Raw genomic sequence first — 19,161 nt, forward strand, 5'->3', positions numbered from 1 at the left:
TTTTGAGTGCATGTTAGAGCTTTGTGTCGGGTGCGTTTGGTCACGCTAAGTGCAGTTCGTTGGAGGACATATCTGCCTCATGTGGGTCAGTCAGGAACATCAGAGAAACACGGTGTAGATGACATAGATCTCTCTCAATGTAGAGCAGGAGTACTTGTGGAATTTACTATTGAACGATTGTCTCTAATTAGGCATTGTCTATTTTCTGCATAAGCATTGATAATATTGTCCTGCACCTTTTCCTATATGCTATACAGGGCATTTCCTGTAAGTTATAACTGTATTGATTCTTGATTCTTATATCTAATTTATTTGTGTGGACTGTATGTTGATTGACAGGCGCTGGGCGGGTCCCAGGTGAAGCTGTCTGATGGCTCGGTGAAGACGGTAAGCACGGCGACAGCGGCCCACCTGTCCAAGCCGGCCACGACCATGCTTAGGATGACGGGCGGAGTCATCACAGCCACTAGCTCCACGCCCAGCGCTGTCTCCACCGCCGCTGCCACGGCAACTGCCAGTCAACCGGTGAGTGGGAGGAGTTTGGGGTTACCTCTGAATAGACCCTGTATCAGAACAAGATTATCTGGTCCTTTATGGAACCAAGAAGCTTCTCTTCCTGATCCCCATTTTGAAACTCCGCTCGTCCAGAACTGTTCATTAGAATGTTAGCGTCTTGCCAGAGAGAAATGTGTTTCTTTGTTTCAGCTAGAACTCCCTAAACCCAATGGCCTAGCTTTATCAGTCCGCCTCTTCATTTCAATGAATGGGATTTATCATTGAAGGGGGGCACAGGGCTGTGGACCCTAACATATTATGAAAGAGTTATGAAACTAGAAAGGTGTATTACCCGTAGCCTGTATCATTCTTTCTCTCTGAAATAGTTGTTTTTTCAGTGTATTTATTTCATACACAGACTGAAGCCATGTGGTGATATTTCGGGCAATAAAACTGTGTGAATCTGTCTGTTTGTGTCTGTGTAACCACATCTTCACGAATGCCAGCTGTTTGTGGTTGTATGGTTCCAGGTAGCGGAGGTGTCTGTTCAGGCCAAACCTGTATCCCACGCTGTCCTGGTGGCAGCCAACCAGGCAGCAGTCATCAACGCCGCAAAGAACGCCAGCGCCGCTAACGCCGTTAACATGGCAAGGAACACCACGGCTGCCATTGCCATGGCAAAGAAATCCACGGCAACCTCCGTTACCATGGCAAAGAGCGCCGCCGGTTTGGTAACCATGCAGAAGGGCGCCACGGCGCCAACTGTCACCTTGGCAAAGGGTCCCACTACCTCTGTTACCGTTGCTAAGAGCATTACCAACATGCACGTCATCAGCATGGCCAAAGGGGCAGGTTCTATGGTAGTGGGTGTGCCCAAGAGCGCCAGCACGTCATTGGTCAGTGCGGCATCGCTGTTCAGTGGGATGGTGGCAGGGGGAGGAAAGACTGCTGCTACCCTATCAGGTAGGAAGAGAATATCTCTTATGTTGTTTGAGAAAGTGGATTGCTGCTATTTTGGGACAGGTCTCCATTTTTTTTCTCAGTAGGATCACCTGTATAAAAAAAGCATAGATTTAAAATAAATAGATACTTTAAGTGGCCAAAAATGCCCCATCCGTGCTAAGAGTTGTCTCCTGTGCTCGGGTCTTGTCCAGGTATGCTGAAGATCCACTCTGGCGGGTCCAGCTCCCAGCAGACAGTGCTGACCGTCCCTGCCAACCAGCCCAAACAACTGGGGGTGGGCACGGGCACAGGAGGCGTACAGACCATACACATGCCCGTCAACAGAGGTAAGTCATTTATTCCATAATATAGTAATCAATCCATCAGACAATTCAGCGAAATCAATAGAAAACCAGGTAGACAGAATTTCACAGCACCCGCTGAGGACTAGAGAGCAGAAGTCTGTGTGCTGTGGGATTCTACTTATTCGGTGGGCTGGGAGGGCAGGTGTGTTGCGATATTAAAACTCCTCGCACACAGACACGCACACACACAGTGCACCTGGGCTTTGAATGAACTGGCTCACACACTGTGTACTGAGGAAAAGGTCTAGCCATCAGCTGAGCTCCAGGTCTACATGTGTGAATATAGAGGTTTTGATGCGTAGTCATGAGCGCCAGAAAAGCAGTCACCTTCACAGCTAAAGTCACTGTTTTATTCATTATACATTCAGTATTCATGTGTGAGTTTGTTCTTGTTGTCCCCTCGTGTGTGCGTGTGTGTGTGTGTGTGTGTGTGTGTGTGTGTGTGTGTGTGTGTGTGTGTGTGTGTGTGTGTGTGTGTGTGTGTGTGTGTGTGTGTGTGTGTGTGTGTGTGTGTGTGTGTGTGTGTGTGTGTGTGCGCGTGTGCGCGTGCGCGTATGTGTGCGTGCGTGTGTGTAGTAGTCCAGTCCAGCTACGTCTCTAAAGGGCCAGCTCCCAGTAGTAGTTCCACTCCCTCCCCTGGAGCAGGAGTGGCTACAGCTGGATTCTCCCCCAGTCCTGCTGCTGCTTCCCAGGCCTCGCCTTCCCCCTCCCTCACCCTGCCCCTGGCCCAAGGTGAGAGGAGCACCATTCGCCTCCCTCTCTCTTGCCTCTCCTTCAACATCCTCCTGTCCCTCCTTCATTCCTCTCTGTGGGTGGCCCTCCCTTAATGTTTCGGCTAGGCGAGCCGAACAAGTTTTCTCGCATACTCCCGTAAAAGATCTTCGCCTGAAAAACGAGAAAAAAGTGGCAATACTTCTGTTTGTCCATTTTGAGACGCCGTAGCCAGCATACACTCAGAATTAATCTAAGACGACTCAAGAAATCTATCGTGAATTTTGACATTTTTGTCGAGGAGATCTTAGTAACGCAATTGACTCGGATGTTTAGTGTAGTATTTCTCAAGTGAAAAAATGTGCATGCGGGCGTGTCGTCTCAGGCACTTTTATTTTTAATTTTATTTCACTTTTATTTAACTAGGCAAGTCAGTTAAGAACACATTCTTATTTACAATGACAGACTACCAGAAGGACTCCTGCGTGGACGGGGGCTGGGATTAATAATAAATAAAATGATAAATATAGGACAAAACACACGTCACGACAAGAGAGACAACACAACATAAATAGAGACCTAAGATGACAACATAGCAAGGCAGCAAAACATGACAACACAGCATGGTAGCAACACATGACAACACAGCATGGTAGCAACACATGACAACACAGCATGGTAGCAACACATGACCACAACATGGTAGCAGCACAAAACGTGGTACAAACATTATTGGGCACAGACAACAGCACAAAGGGCAAGAAGGTAAGAGACAACATTACATCACACAAAACAGCCACAACTGTCAGTACGTGTCCATGATTGAGTCTTTGAATGAAGAGTTTGAGATTAAACTGTCCAGTTTGAGTGTTTGTTGCAGCTCGTTCCAGTCGCTAGCTGCAGCGAACTGGAAAGAGGAGCGATCCAGGGATGTGTGTGCTTTGGGGACCTTTAACAGAATGAGACTGGCAGAATGGGTGTTGTATGTTGAGGATGTGGGCTGCAGTAGATATCTCAGATAGGGGGAGTGAGGCCTAAGAGAGTTTTATAATAAGCATCAACCAGTGGATTTTGCGACTTATACAGAGATGACCAGTATAGAGTAGAGGTCGACCGATTATGATTTTTAAACACAGATACCGATTATTGGTGGGCCAAAACAGCCGGTACCGATTAATCGGCCAATTTTGTATTTATTTATTTGTAATAATGACAATTACAACAATACTGAATGAACACTTATTTTAACTTAATATAATACATCAATAATATCAATTTAGCCTCAAGTAAATAATGAAATGTTTAATTTGGTTTAAAAAAGCAAAAACAAAGTGTTGGAGAAGAAAGTAAAAGTGCAATATGTGCTATGTAAGAAAGCTAACGTTTCAGTTCCTTGCTGTTCCTTGTTACATTAGCCTCATCTCGGGAGTTGATGGGCTTGAAGTCATAAACAGCGCAATGCTTGACACACAACGAAGAGCTGCTTGCAAAACGCACTAAAGTGCTGTTTGAATGAATGTTTACGCGCCTGCTTCTGCCTACCACTGCTCAGTCAGATACTTAGATACTTGTATGCTTGTATGCTCAGTCAGATTATATGCAATGCAGGACACGCTAGATAATATCTAGTAATATAATCAACCATGTGTAGTTAACTAGTGATTATGATTGATTGTTTTTTATAAGATAAGTTTAATGCTAGCTAGTAACTTAACTTGGCTTACTGCATTCGCGTAACAGGCAGTCTCCTTGTGGAGTGCAACGAGGGAGAGGCAGGTCATTATTGCGTTGGACTAGTTAACTGTAAGTTTGCAAGATTGATTCCCCCGAGCTGACAAGGTGAAAATCTGCCGTTCTGCCCCTGAACAAGGCAGTTAATCCACTGTTCCTAGGCCATCATTGAAAATAAGAATGTGTTCTTAACTGACTTGCCTAGTTAAATAAAGGTACAAAAAATATATATATATTTTTTTTTAATGGGCAAATCGGCACCCAAAAATACCGATTTCCGATTGTTATGAAAACTTGAAATCTGCCCTAATTAATCAGCCATTACGATTAATCGGTCGACCTCTAGTATAGAGTACAGTGATGTCTGGTGGTGGCAAATCTGATGGCCGAATGGTAAAGAACATCTAGCCGCTCGAGAGCACCCTTACCTGCCGATCTATAACTTACGTCTCCGTAATCTTCTGAATCAAGGTTAGTTTGGCAGCTGGGGTGAAAGAGGAGTGATTACGATATAGGGAACCAAGTCTATGTTTAACTTAGCCTGAAGCTTTGATATGTGCTGAGAGAAGGACAGTGTACTGTCTAGCCATACTCCCAAGTACTTGTATGAGGTGACTACCTCAAGCTCTAAACCCTCAGAGGTAGTGATCACACCGGAGAGGGGCATTCTTCTTACCAAACCACATGCCCTTTGTTTTGGAGGTGTTCAGAACAAGATTAAGAGTAGAGAAAGCTTGTTGGACTCTAAGAAGGCTTTGTTGTAGAGCGTTTAACACAAAATCTGGGGAGGGGCCAGCTGAGTATAAGACTGTATAATCTGCATATAAATGGGTGAGAGCGCATCCTACTGCCTGAGCTATGTTGTTGATGTAAATTGAGAAGAGCGTGGGGCCTAGGATCCGAGCCTTGGGGTACACCCTTGGTGACAGGCATTGGCTGAGACTGCAGATGTTCTGACATTATACACTGCACTCTTTGAGGGAGAGGTAGTTAGCAAACCAGGCCAAAGACCCCTCAGAGACACCAATACTCGTCCCACAAGAATAGAGTGGTCTACCGTATCAAAAGTTTGGCCAATTCAATAAAAGTAGCAGCACAACATTGCTTAGAATCAAGGGCAATAGTGACATCATTGAGAACCTTTAAGGTTGCAGTGACACACCCGTAAACTGAGCGGAAACCAGATTGCATACCAAAGAGAATACTATAGACATCAAGAAAGCCAGTCATTTGATTATTGACAAGTTTTTCCAGCACAAACGGGGCAAAATAGAAGGCCTATAACAGCAAGGATCAGCTTGATCTCCCCCTTTAAATAAAGGATGAACCGTGGCTGCCTTCCAAGCAATGGGAACCTACACAGAGAGGGGAGACAGGTTAAAAAGGTCAGAGATAGGCTTGGTGATGATAGGGGCAGAAACCTTAAAGAAACTAAACCATCTGACCCCGCTGTTTTTTTGGGGTCAAGTTTAAGGAGCTTTAGCACCTCAGACTCAGTGACTGCCTGCAGAGAGAAACTTTGTAGCAGGGCAGCGGAAAGAGGGAGGAGCATCAGGGATAGTCACATTAGAAGAGGTGGGAGATGAGGAAATGTTGGACAGGCAAGGAGGCATGGCTGAGTCAAATAGAAATCCTGACTTAATGAAGTGGTGATTAAAGAGCTCAGCCATGTGCTTCTTGTCGGTAACAACCACATCATCAATTTAAAGGGACGTGGGCAGCTGTGAGGAGGAGGGTTTATTCTCCAGGTCTTTAACCATTTTCCAGAACCCCATGGGGTTTGACCCACAGAGAGAGAACTGCTCCTTAAAGTAACTAACTTCGGCCTTCCGGATAGCCTGAGTGCACTGATTTGTCATTTGCCTGAACGAGACTCAGTCAGCTGAGTATGCGAGCCTTTCGCCAAATGCAATTTTTGAGGTGGTGTAACTCTGCAAAAAAACGGTCGAACCAGGGCCTGAACCTGTTTTTAATTTTCTTTGTGGGGAGATGTTTGAAAAAAATAAGGTCCAAGTGTCTTCGGCAGAGGGGATCAAGCTGATTCTATACCAAGTTACAGAGGCCAGGTCATGAAGGAAGGCTTGATCATTAAAACATTTAGCAAGCGTCTATGACGAATCAGGACAGGTAATTTCACTGAGCAGCCATTAAGAACACAGGCTGTAAAGCAGTGATTTCTGAAGTCATTACAGAAAACACCAGACCGATACCTATCATGATTATTTGTGAGGATAACATCAAGAAGAGTAGCCTTTTCTGGGTGTTTGGAGTCATACCTCGTGGGATTGGTAATAATCTGAGAAAGATTTAGGGAGTCCCATTGCTTTAGGACTTTGTCAGGTGGTTTAAGCATGTCCAAATTGGGGCTGGCAACAGTAGATGGGCCAGGGTGTACATTCACATTTCAGGATATCATTAACAATCAAGACACAGCAGAGGACAGGGAGAGCTCTGCAGTGTTGGTTTATGACATTTGAATGTGCATTAGATGGCAGCAAGATCATATTGTACTGCAATTTCATCAGGTCATATGAATACAAAGCCAGCGAGAGGTGGTTAGAATGGGATGGGAGGCCAAGAGTCTGTGTAACCAATAGAGAGTCAGAGTCCCGAGTGTGGGAACAAACACAGTCTTTGCCACGGTTGGGTGAACATGAAAGTTCATAGTCAACAAAGCATGCAGGAGTCATGGGGCAACTAGCAAAATGCACGAGAAAATATATATATAACGACTTGGGGACATCCATTGTAAGTTTATAGTCACTCGCCACAGCAGTGCCTGTGTGCTGGAGGCGAGCGAGAGAGGGGGGAGTGCAGTGGGGGTACCTGTACCAGACAGGAGGAGACAACCAGGGCAGACAGTGGACAGATCACCAGGTGGAATCCAAGCAGCAGTGCAGCAGGCAACAGTAGTAGGTGTCACACCCACTTCGGAGAAGCTTTTATTTCTGGAGGCAGATTTCTTAGAAAATGCCAGTTGATGGTCACTGAACATTCTTCAAAGGTCTCTGGATTTGGGTGGGATAGCCTGTGAGACCTCTCACTTCACACCTCAGTTCTACTTGAAGTTATACCTGGTCTTTCTCAGTTCCAGGTTGGATGGTGTCCTCTGGTCTCTGCTGTTTGTTTGCCAGAGCACCGTCGGTAGAGCTTGGAAAGTAGTAATGGTAGTAGTAGTAGTAGTAGTAGTAATCCTTCCAGGTAATTTTGTCCAAAATTAGGTTGTAGGTTTGGAGTTTTGATCTGGAGTGAAGGTTATGCTGTGGAGGGTAGCATCCTGTATGTCCCCGCCGAAAAATCCAAGTTTATCTAACTCCAAATCTATCTTTTTGTTTAAAAAAAACATGTTGAAAAATGCGAGAGCTCACATGCAGCTATGTCTCTCCCTCCCTTCCTTTTACTTCATTGACTAATCCCTACTGTTGACCAATCGGCAAAGAGGGGTCGTAGACTTCGGCTTGCCGAAGAACCCTTGCCAAAGTCTAAAACGAACAAAAACGTCACAAAATGTTGTCATAAATGGTTAAATAAAGGTTAAATAAAAAAATTATATACACACAAGCGGTTTCGGCTGGGAAGCGCCCCGTCGCCCCTTAGCCTTCCCTTCTCTTTCCTCCACACATTCAGCTCTCCATCTCTCCTTTTCACCTCACGTTTCTACCACTTAACAATTCCTCCACTTTTTACACTTCCACCCTCAACCCCTCTCTTCCACTCTCTCCCCCTTCTTCCTCATACCCCGGTCCTTGTAAAGGTTGCATTTTGTCTTGTTTGTATTTTGAGCCCCATCTCGTTCTCTGTATCTCCCGTCTCCTCTACAGTGAAGACAGAGCCAGGAGTCTGTACACCCGTCTCTGCTACACCTGCCCCGTCGCCCCCTGTAACAGCCCCTGTTGCCTTCTCCACCCATGTAGCTGCTCCTCCCACTGCCTTCGCCTCGGTCAAACTGGAGCAGGGGGCCGACACCAGCTCACACCAGCACGTCGAGGTCATCAAGTAAGGACAACTCGGGTACCATATGAGTTATTACAAAGGGGTCCCAGGGGAACCTGAACTAAGCTCATACCACATCAGTTACCCTATAAATGGCGTTGGCCGTTGGCTAACAAGTAAGGACTACTTAGATATATCTCAGACAAAACAGTATATGCTATGAAAAGGACGGGCTATTGGCAAACAACGTAGCACCAAAGCGTTAGCATAGCAGCACTAGCATTTTTCTACACCACAGAAGCGAAGTGGGCTATTGGATGTGGACGGTTTGGGCTCTACACCCAGACCTATGGGTTTGCTTGAGAGTCTGTTGGTGTCTTGCGTGTGGTAATGTGTTTGTGCCTCTCCTGGCTCCTCAGCACGGAACACATAGAGACCCTCATGCAGCTGCTCACCGCCGTTGTGAAGAAATCCCCCCTCATCGTACCAGAGAAGAGTAAGCTCCCTTCCTCATTTTCTCTGTTCTCACTCCTGATTCTCTGTACATCCATTCTTCTTAGACCAGGTACCATGTAAATAAAGCTTGAGTGAGACGGATGGGATGTTAAACCGGTGTCCTGACTCTGTGGTCATTAAAAATCCCAGGCCACTTATCGCAAGACGAGGGGTGTTAAAAGTCCCATCCTGGTCCCATTTCTCATTCTTAATTGGCGTATCACTCGTCACCTCTCCACCATGCTATCTAATGTGTGGTGAGCGTTCGGGCACATAGTGGTCGTCGGTGCATCCCCCGAGTGGTTGCCACACATTGGTGGTGGATGAGGTGAGTTTCCCCCTTACGATGTAAAGTGCTTTGAGTGCCTTAGTTGGTAGAATGGCACTACATAAATCCAATCTCTTAGTAGTATTATTATGTAGATAGTGTATGCTGTGTGTTGTCTGGTTAATGTTGTGTTGTGTTGTTCAGCCGAGGACTCCCATCCGTTCTGTGCGGTGTCTACTGAGCAGTATTACTCCTGGAACATTGGGAAACGCAGGGCAGCAGAGGTAAAGATTGTTTGTTTGTGTTGTTGGCTGTGTGTTTGTTAGTCTGGCTGTGTACAACATGTGTAAACATGTCAGTGTTCATTAGTGTTGTTTATGCGTATGTTTACACGTGACTTTGACTCTGCGTATTTTCTGCTTACCTCATGTCTCCCTGTCCAGTCGGATTCTTCTCTCTCTATTTTTGCTCCGTCATCATCCTCCTCTTTCATCTCTACAAAACAACACACACACACACACACACACACACACACACACACACACACACACACACACACACACACACACACACACACACACACACACACACACACACACACACGTTTACCCCAGATGCTGCCTAGAGCCCCTGTAAACCCATTATCTATGGACACAGTCTAGACTGGTTTTCTTCTCTCTATCTGACAGTCAGTCTCTCAGACAGCAGTGTTCTATGCTGCCTGCCCCAGAGCCCAGACTTATTCTACCCAGGAAAATAGTATGATGATTATGAGGTTAATGGTCCACCCGAGGCTTACTACGGACTCTGTTATGGTAACTCATATCTCCTATGAACTCATAAAGGAGGTTCAGAGGGAGTAATGCCCGAAGACACCCTGGAGAGGGCTGACTCTGTGCTGTCTAGCTAAAATCTGTTTAGTCCATATCAACAGACTCCATGTGATTAATATGCTAAATAATATTTGAGTGACAGTTGCTGAAAGAGAATAAATACATTTCTGAGAATTGTGAGGAATCAGAGCTGTCATTCGTCTATTAATGATATTGTACTATGTCTTCTGACCCATGTTTTACATTGTAATTGTCATTAATAAAGACATTAGGAAAGAAAAAAGCAATCAGAGCTATCTCCATTATAATGTGCAAAGTGTGTTGACTGTTTTGTATTTAGTATGTATATACACGTAACTGCCAAAATAAAGGAAACGCCATCATAAAGTGTCTTAACAGGACGTTGGGCAACCACAAACCAGAACAGCTTCAATGCATCTTGGCATAGATTCTACAAGTGTCTGGAACTCTACTGGAGTGATGTGACACCATTCTTCCTCGCTCCAGAATCTCCCATAAGTGTTCAATTGGGTTAATATCTATTGACTTGATCCCATGGCATATGGTTTACATTGTTTTCATACTCATCAAACCATTCAGTGACCACTTCTACCCTGTGAATGGGGGCAAAGTCATCCTATGGGAGCATAGCCATGGTAGCCAAAATAATGGCCTGCTCAGCATTTTTATACATGACCCTAAGCATTATGGGATGTTAATTGCATAATTAACCCAGGAACCACATCTGTGTGGAAGCACCTGCTTTCAAAATACCTTGTATCCCTCATTTATACAAGTTTTTCCATTATTTTGGCAAGTACCTGTGTGTTGATTTTTGTGCACTTGAAATAAAGTTGATATGGTGGTCTCATTGTAGCTCCAGCGTGCGGTAGCAGTGAAGCGTGTGGTCCAGGATGTATTGGAGCGCTGCCCCCGCCTGCAGGCCCTCACCCCCCCTAAGACCAGAGAGGTGGTCCAGTGGTGCCGACAGAGAGGCTACACACCCCCGGACCCCGAGCCCCTACGCAGCAGCAGGCCTGACGAAGGAACCATAGAGGACATCCTCACACAGATAGACAACGAACCAGGTAGAGTGGGGGAAGGTGAAGAGGGCTGTTGAGAGAGAGACACAGAGAGAGCGAGAGACACAGAGAGAGCGAGAGACACAGAGAGAGCGAGAGACACAGAGAGAGAGAGAGACACAGAGAGAGAGAGAGAGAGAGAGAGAATGCCTCTAACTTTATGTGGCATTTTGTAACCTTTTTCAATGTACTGTGTTATTAGTGCTAGTATGCAGGCCTTCCTGGTATTCACAGGCAGTCCTAATTAATTCTGTCTATTGTTCCTGTTCCTGCGTGGAGGAAAAAGCAGGCCTCTAGCCTGATGAGTCACACACCAGGCTGAGAGCCCGAACAGCCAAGCTCTGTTCTTTGCTCTGATCGCTATGGTCCAAATGCACACACTCTTTGGCTCTCTCTCTTTCATACACTCTCTCTACCTCACTCACTCTCACTGTCTTTCTCTGCATGTCTAAATACAAAGTTAGGAACAGATGTGCTCAGCCTTCACACCTGTTTAAATAAAGCTCTCACCTGTTTAAAGCTCTCACCTGTTTAAAGCTCTCACCTGTTTAAAGCTCTCACCTGTTTAAAGCTCTCACCTGTTTAAAGCTCTCACCTGTTTAAAGCTCTCACCTGTTTAAAGCTCTCACCTGTTTAAAGCTCTCACCTGTTTAAAGCTCTCACCTGTTTAAAGCTCTCACCTGTTTAAAGCTCTCACCTGTTAGCCTATTTTCTGACGGTTATTTTCAAGATGTAATTCAAATAAAGAGCAAGGAAGTCTTTATTTACGGTACACCAAAATTGTTTATTTACATTTCTATAAATTATCCATTTATCTTGATTCAACCTCTGTCCTTCAACTCCTTCTATGGAGTACAGAGCAATATACACTGTGTACAAAATGACTGACCAGGTGAAAGCTATGATCCCTTATTCAATCAGTGTCATTTTTTTATCTGAGAGACAAAAATTGAGACATGGATTGTGTATGTGTGCCGTTCAGAGGGTGTACGGATAGAGAACATAGAGAACATTCTCGGTTTTTGGAACGTCTACCTTTGTGTGTGTGTTAACTTGTGTCATCATTGTTTAGAGTGCCCCTCTACCCTGGGTAGCTGTGAGGAGTTGGTCCAGCGGTTGGAGCAGCTGCAGACCCTGCTGAAGACTGAGCCAGAGGATGATGATGATGATGAAGTCCTAGACATCGTCAGTGTGACCCCGCCCTCTCAGAAGTTAAAGGTCAAAGAAGAGGAACAGGAAACGGACCCCGAGCCCAAGTACTTCCTGGCCCCATGCCCCTCGGCCCAGTTTGTCAGCGAAACAGCTCAACAGGTGAGGAGCTACGGTGCCTTGCAAAAATATTCACCTCCCTTGGTGTTTTTCCTATATTGTTGCATTACAACCTGTAATTTAAATAGATTTTTATTTGGATTTCATGTAATGGACATACACAAAATTGTCCAAATTCGTGAAGTTAATTGAAAAAAATAACTTCTTTTAAAAAATTAACAGGTGCGTGCATATGTATTCACCCCCTTCGCTATGATGCCCCTAAATAAGATCTGGTACAACCAATTACCTTCAGAAGTCATATAATTAATTAGATAAAGTCCACATGTGTGCAATCTAAGTGTCACATGATCTGTCACATGATCTCAGTATATATACACCTGTTCTGAAAGACCCCAGAGTCTGCAACACCACAAATCAAGGGGCACCACCAAGCAAGTGGCACCATGAAGACCAATGACCTCTCCAAACAGGTCAGGGACAAAGTTGTGGAGAAGTACAGATCAGGGTTGGGTTATAGAAAAATATCAGACACTTTGAACATCCCACAGAGCACCATTAAATCCATTATTAAAAATGGAAATAATATGGCACCACAACAAGCCTGCCAAGAGAGGGCCGTCCACCAAAACCGACAGACCAGGCAAGGAGGGCATTAATCAGAGAGGCAGCAAAGAGACCAAGGACAACCCTGAAGGAGCTGCAAAGCTCCACAGCGGAGATTGGAATATCTGTCCACAGGACCACTTTAAGCCGTACACTCCACAGAGCTGGGCTTTACGGAAGTGGCCAGAAAAAAAGTCATTGCTTAGAGAAAAAAATAGGCAAACGTGTTCGCCAAAAGGCATGTGGGAGGGTCCCCAAACATATGCAAGAAGGTACTCTGGGTCAGATGAGACTAAAATGGAGCTTTTTAGCCATCAAGGAAAATGCTATGTCTGGCGCAAACCCAACACCTCCCATCACCCCGAGAACACCATCCCCACATTGAAGCATGGTGGTGGAAGCATGCTGTGGGGGATGTTTTTCATTGGGAGGGACTGGGAAACTGGTCAGAATTCAAGGAATGATGGATGGTGCTAAATACAGGGAAGTTCCTGACTGAAACCTGTTTCAGTCTTCCAGAGATTTGAGACTTGGACAGAGGTTCACATTCCAGCAGGACAATGAACCTTAGCATACTGCTAAAACAACACTTGAGTGGTTTAAAGGGAAACATTTAAATGTCTTGGAATGACCTAGTCAAAGCCCAGACCTCAATCCAATTTAGAATCTGTGGTATGACTTAAAGATTGCTGTGCACCAGCAGGAAGCCATCCAACTTGAAGGAGCTGGAGCAGTTTTGCCTTAAAGAATGGGCAAAAATCCCAGTGGCTCAATGTACCAAACTTATAGAGACATATCCCAAGAGATTTGCAGCTGTCATTGCTGCAAAAGGTGGCACTACAAAGAATTGACTTTGGGGAGGTGAGTAGATATGCACGCTCAAGTTTTCCGTTTTTTTTGTAGAGCAATAAAAAATATTTTGCATCTTCAAAGTGGTAGGCATGTTTTGTAAATCAAATGATACAAACCCCCCCCCAAAAATCAAGGCAACAAAATAGGAAAATTGCCAAGGGGGGTGAATATTTTTGCAAGGCACAGTATCTGGTCAGCACCGACAAATAAGGGAGTTGGTCGAAGTTGACCCTTACTTAGGATTGCACAACTTTGATCCTCCATGGCCACAGTGTGTGCTGGCTTTTCTTCTTGCCATATAAGTATACCGATTTAGACCTGGGAGGAAACCATGTATGTGCACTTTGCAGTGAAATTCAATCCTCAGTGGACAATTGTCCTTTGCAGACTAGAGGTTGGCGATGAAAGTTGATAAGCACCTAAAGATCGGCAGCTTTCACAGTGCTGTATTAAGATGCTAGAGGATTGTGGGATGAGGATAATCCTGGAAAAAGAGTGTAAAAATATACACTCATAGCATCAGCACAAACTGTGTAAAGCATCTTCTGGTAACAAGACACAGCATCTCCTAGCTTAAGTCTCACTCTTTCGCTCTCCCTTCTCCCCTAACCCTCTCCTTTCTCCATCTCTCTCAGATTGGTGTGGCCTTTCAGCAGGTGGAGGTGGAGAAGAATGTTTTTGCCCCAGTGATCGAGGCCATGATTCTCAAGGTTAGTTACTCCGGATGCCTCAAACACAAGACAGCATAATGAACAATGAGAATGAAAGTTGGCCTCACCTAAAGATAGGCATCATTCACGAGATTGACAATACATTTTTCCTGTGTCCCTCTGTGCACCAGTATTTGTTCTTGTTCTGATATGAGATGTCCTGTGATGTTGTGTAGATTGTAGGGTATGATAGGTGTTTCTGTCTTCTGTAGGCGACAGAGCAGTTTGCTAGTGACATCCTGAGAGAAGCTCTGGCTGGAGCCCACGTAAAATCCCACCAGAACAGGTGAGACAATTCCCATTACACACTGAGCTGGTATACTAACCACTGAGAATGTATTATAGTTGTCCCTATCAAATACACTATTAGGTCAATGAATATCTTCCTGATGTGTCCTCAGGGCTCCCAGAGAGATCACAGCCATAAACATTCACCAGGCGTCCAGCAGCATCCCCACATGTGACTTCCTCACCAACACGCACATGGGCTACATGACCAAGGAGGACTGATTACACACAACCTTATTCACAACCTAACTAAGAACAACGGCCACTCAGACTGAGAGAGATACATGCACACTGGCTACTATAGGGCTGGGAATTACCAGGGACCTCACGATACAATATTTATCATGATACTTACGCGCCGATACAATATGTATAGCGATTCTCACAATTCTATATGTATTGCAATTCAATACTGTGATTTCATTGCGATTTGATGTTCGAAACATGTTGCTCACCATATGTCTGCTGCCGAGGGACAAGAGAGAGCCATGGAGAACGAGTTTTTATCATGGAAATAAAAGTGATGAAAACAAATTGGTTCCCTATTTAAAAAGAAAATGAAGAACAAACTCTGAAGGAAAAATGCTAGAGTTTTGGTGCAGGTTACAAACAGCTAGCGCAATAATAATATTGCGAAATTGTCAAAACGGTATGATATATCATCAGAAATAATGTCCCAATATGTAACTGTATCGATATTTCCCCCATCACTACTGGCTACTCACATCAGTCTCACTAGCTGAGAGACGGGCAGTAAGAGCTGCAGAACGAGCATATGGACCTGCCTCTGGGGTTAAACTGAACCGTCGGGCCGGCAGAAGAACTCTCTGACAGACATTGACCACAACAGAGAAACAGTCCGAGCGCTGCAGGAATACTCCGACCTCCCCTGGAAGACCATCTCACCAACCGACATTTTCAACCATTAGTCAGCTACTTTTCATATCTCAGTATCATAAAGTAGAATCAAGAACACAGACAACACCAAACACCTGGGTGGAATTCAGGACTCCACAACCTTCTGAACATTAAGATATGACATGATCTCTAAACCCTTAGCAGAGTCCAAAACGTGTACATTTCCTCCAATAGTTCTAGAATACTGGACCGTTGGCTTTCGTCGTTTTCTCAGCGCTGCTCTGGCTATTTCTCCAACCGTCGCCACGTTCAAATGAATAGCGGGAGCCTTGTTGGTTGGGAATTGTGTGTGGGGGGGGTGCGCAGTCAGGCTGTGCATCCCCTGCGGATGGTGGTCGTAGATCCAGATGTGTCACAGTGGGCCGCAGGACTATCGCGTCTCTGCGTCTGTGGACTCTGAATTAGCTTTATTTTGTTTTGGGGTGGCCACTCCACTGACATTTTAGTGATAGAAAATGAGGTCCCCGTTGGCATACCGTTGCTTTACTCTATATGACGACAGATCGGTATATCTGTTCTACTCAATAAACAGTATTTATATAACGCTGTGCCCTACTGAATGGGACCCCGGGGATCAATCATAACATACCTGGCATAACCGTTTCTTTCTGTTTTAGTTTGTAAAACTGGTTTACCGGACAGTCAGACTAATGTACTGTACCCACTGACTTAATCACAGCTGGGCTCAGTCTGGTCCCTTTAAAGCACCACACAATGTGAGATAAACCTTGTATTGAACATTGTGGGTCTTAAACATTGTCGAATGCTTCAAAATAGATGTCTATGGGACAGTGTGTCTGGTGTCCTCTCTCTCACCTCTCTCTCACCTTGTAACAGGATTATGTGTGAATCAAATGGTTGAATGTTTCTCTCAAATGGCCACAACAATGCACGCCACTAGGCCAAATATGTGCTTTGATTGAAACTAAACACAGGCAGGCTGTGCTAGTTTGTTAACACCATCTGCTCGAGAATTTGCTCGCTGGCCTAATTCAAAGCAACAGTGTAGGTTCCTTTGAAACTGTACCCTATAACTCTAGAAGATGTAAATGCATATCCTCATGAAACTCCGTTGAGATCAAATGGTCGGGAAGTGGATGGAAGTGTCACCAGTAGAACTTCACGATCGACAGTGAGGCACAAGTAGAGCAGAGACTGTGTAGAGAAGAGAATTCTGCTTCGGGACCTTTAGCTGTCGTGAAGAAAGATCCAGAGAAGTCCGATCCGCAGCCTCGACCATTAAAGTATTGTCTGTCTGACAGTCACAGGGAGGAGAGTAAAAGTGGCTTACAGACCTACTGTACATCAGACCAGACAATGACCCCCCCCCCCCCCCCCCAATAACAGTCTTAATACCGTTGTACTCTTCTGGGATACAGTGTTCTTTTCATTCAGTCAATTCAAGATTTAGAAATCAGAATGCAATTGGTTCAGTTCTTTTCCATGAGGGATTTTAGACTCACAGATTATTTAAAAAACTTGTCCTGAATTGACTGAACTGGAACAGGGCCCAATTCTGACTGTTGTGTTTGTGTCTAGACTGTTCTCAAGTGTCACATATCAGCCTGATCACAGATCTGTGTGTGTTTCAGCCGACTAAGCATGTATGCAATGACAACAATAGCCAGAGGAGTCGAGCTGAACATGCACATACAGATCTGGGACCAGGCTAGATGGATATGTCAATGAAGGAGTGCTATAACTTGAAGTGTTGGACAGTAGGGATGGAGGGGCCACATCTGTGTCCCAAGGTTAACATTGTGTTTTTTACTTGGTCCACTCCCCTCTGGAGTAGGGTTGACCGTCAGTTGTTGGTAAAGTGCATTTGTAATGTTATGTTTTCGATACAGTATGTATGTCCCTACCACTATGACTGTGTATTTGTGTACATTGTGTGTATGACTGACTCCAGTTTTTGTTTGTTCACTTCATATCGAGCCCCGCTACCAGCAAAGTCATTACTATGGTGTGTTAGAATGTGTTTAGTGTGCATTATTTATGTTTTTTTGTGTTAGTGTGTGTGTGTGTGTGTTGGGGTAAATGTGGTGTGAATATGGGTGTACTGTGTACCTGTATACGAGAGTGAGAGAAAGTTAAGGTGAATTAATGAAAATATCTTTGAATATGATGCATTTTGGATGTTGTGTGTACATGGTTGTTGGTGGACATTTAGCTTGTGTAGGAGTGAAGATGATAGGTGTTATGTTTCAGTATGAATCTGGTAAGTGTGTGGTGTGCTCACTCTAAACTGAGTGGTCACCTTGCCCGTTTGACCAAACTTTATGTATTGTAGAAATAATATCAATTGACCATTATATTTTCATTTTCCAGTGCACACCAAAAATATGATCAATATTCTTGTATTAAAATGGAAAACTTGTTTATAAAACTGTGGTTGTTTTTGAAGTGACTTAGCGTCTTGTTATCCCCCCTCCGCCCCAGGATGCCCTTTCCCGATTCCCTCACTCCCTCTATCTCTCTTTCTCTGAGAGCTTCTTCACACTTTTCAAAAAAATACATTCGGCTACTCATATTACTCAAATGTAAACTTGCCTACTTGCTACATCTCGCCCGCTTCCTCTGGAAGTAGAGCAGGACACTCGTCCGACCATTGCCGCCCTTGAAACAGGCCAGAGTAAACAGAATTGCTTCATTGAGCCAACATTCCGACAGTATAAATGGTAATTAGCCGAGCAATGTTTTTGAAGCAGCTGAAATGCATTGACATGTTTAGCTGAAATTGCAGTAACAGCCCGTTCCATTTATTTTCTAATAATAATCATATTTAGCGGCTGGCTGCTTTAATCCAAAGTTCCATCCAGCTTTGCATGCATATGATATCATACGGTTGGCCCCAGTTGGAATCAAACTCATAGCCCTTGGCGCTGCAAGTGCCATGCTCTACCAACTGGGCCACATTTTCTCCACCTCTCCCTCTCTCCTTTTAGCGCAGCCTGTGTGATAGGGCTGCAGTAGATTTTGAGAGATTACAGGGACCTGGACTGAGGAGGCTTTGGTGGGATGGTAGAATCAGATGGCAGTACTTTACATTCTCAGTGTGGCTCAACTCCCATGCCTCGCTCCCTTTTTTTTTTATCCGAAAGGATGGCAAAGGATCTGGTTCATTGAGAGATTAAACTCTTAAGTAGTGGCCTTCTGTGACCCTTGAATATCACTTACTATTCTAGAAGCCAGAAACACGAAGCTGCACAGGTCACTGACAGAGCCCACTTTTGGATACATCAGAGGCAGTATTTCTTTCGATAGCTAGAGATAGAGACAGCCAGGTTTCCATGTACTAGCCAGAATGACCCGACATGCAAACATCAGTGCCATGTTTGTCAACAGATGCTCCTTGTTATATCATGTTCTGTGATGGTATCAGAGCTGTGTGACATAATATGGTCATGTTCAGCGTCCCTGACATCACTCTTAGATCAGGTTAATGTTAGTTAAACTTTACATTTTGGTCAGGTTGCGGTAAGGTTAGATTACATATTTAACTAGGCAAGTCAGTTAAAGAACACATTCTTATCCACAACGACGGCCTAGGAACAGTGAGTTAACTACCTTGTTCAGGGGCAGAATGACCGCTTTTTACCTTGTCAGCTCGGGGATTTGATTTAGTAACCTTTCGGTTATTGGCCCAACGCTCTAACCACT

The 19,161-nt window shown here is 44.6% G+C and overlaps 1 protein-coding gene across 1 annotated transcript in view; it reads left to right on the top strand.

The window, feature by feature from the left end:
- yeats2 (YEATS domain containing 2) overlaps positions 1-17,887 on the top strand; it is a 66,413-nt gene extending 48,526 nt beyond the window's left edge. Inside the window, 12 exon segments of the mRNA XM_046359469.1 lie at positions 340-525; positions 1,026-1,458; positions 1,650-1,784; positions 2,379-2,534; positions 8,066-8,240; positions 8,597-8,673; positions 9,145-9,224; positions 10,651-10,861; positions 11,928-12,166; positions 14,218-14,292; positions 14,505-14,578; positions 14,694-17,887. Coding sequence (XP_046215425.1) covers positions 340-525; positions 1,026-1,458; positions 1,650-1,784; positions 2,379-2,534; positions 8,066-8,240; positions 8,597-8,673; positions 9,145-9,224; positions 10,651-10,861; positions 11,928-12,166; positions 14,218-14,292; positions 14,505-14,578; positions 14,694-14,802 — 1,950 coding nt within the window. The 3' untranslated portion in view covers positions 14,803-17,887.
- The last annotated feature ends 1,274 nt before the right edge of the window (positions 17,888-19,161 follow it).

Source organism: Oncorhynchus gorbuscha, linkage group LG08 (assembly GCF_021184085.1).
Source record: "Oncorhynchus gorbuscha isolate QuinsamMale2020 ecotype Even-year linkage group LG08, OgorEven_v1.0, whole genome shotgun sequence".
NCBI classification, from domain to species: Eukaryota; Metazoa; Chordata; class Actinopteri; order Salmoniformes; family Salmonidae; genus Oncorhynchus; species Oncorhynchus gorbuscha.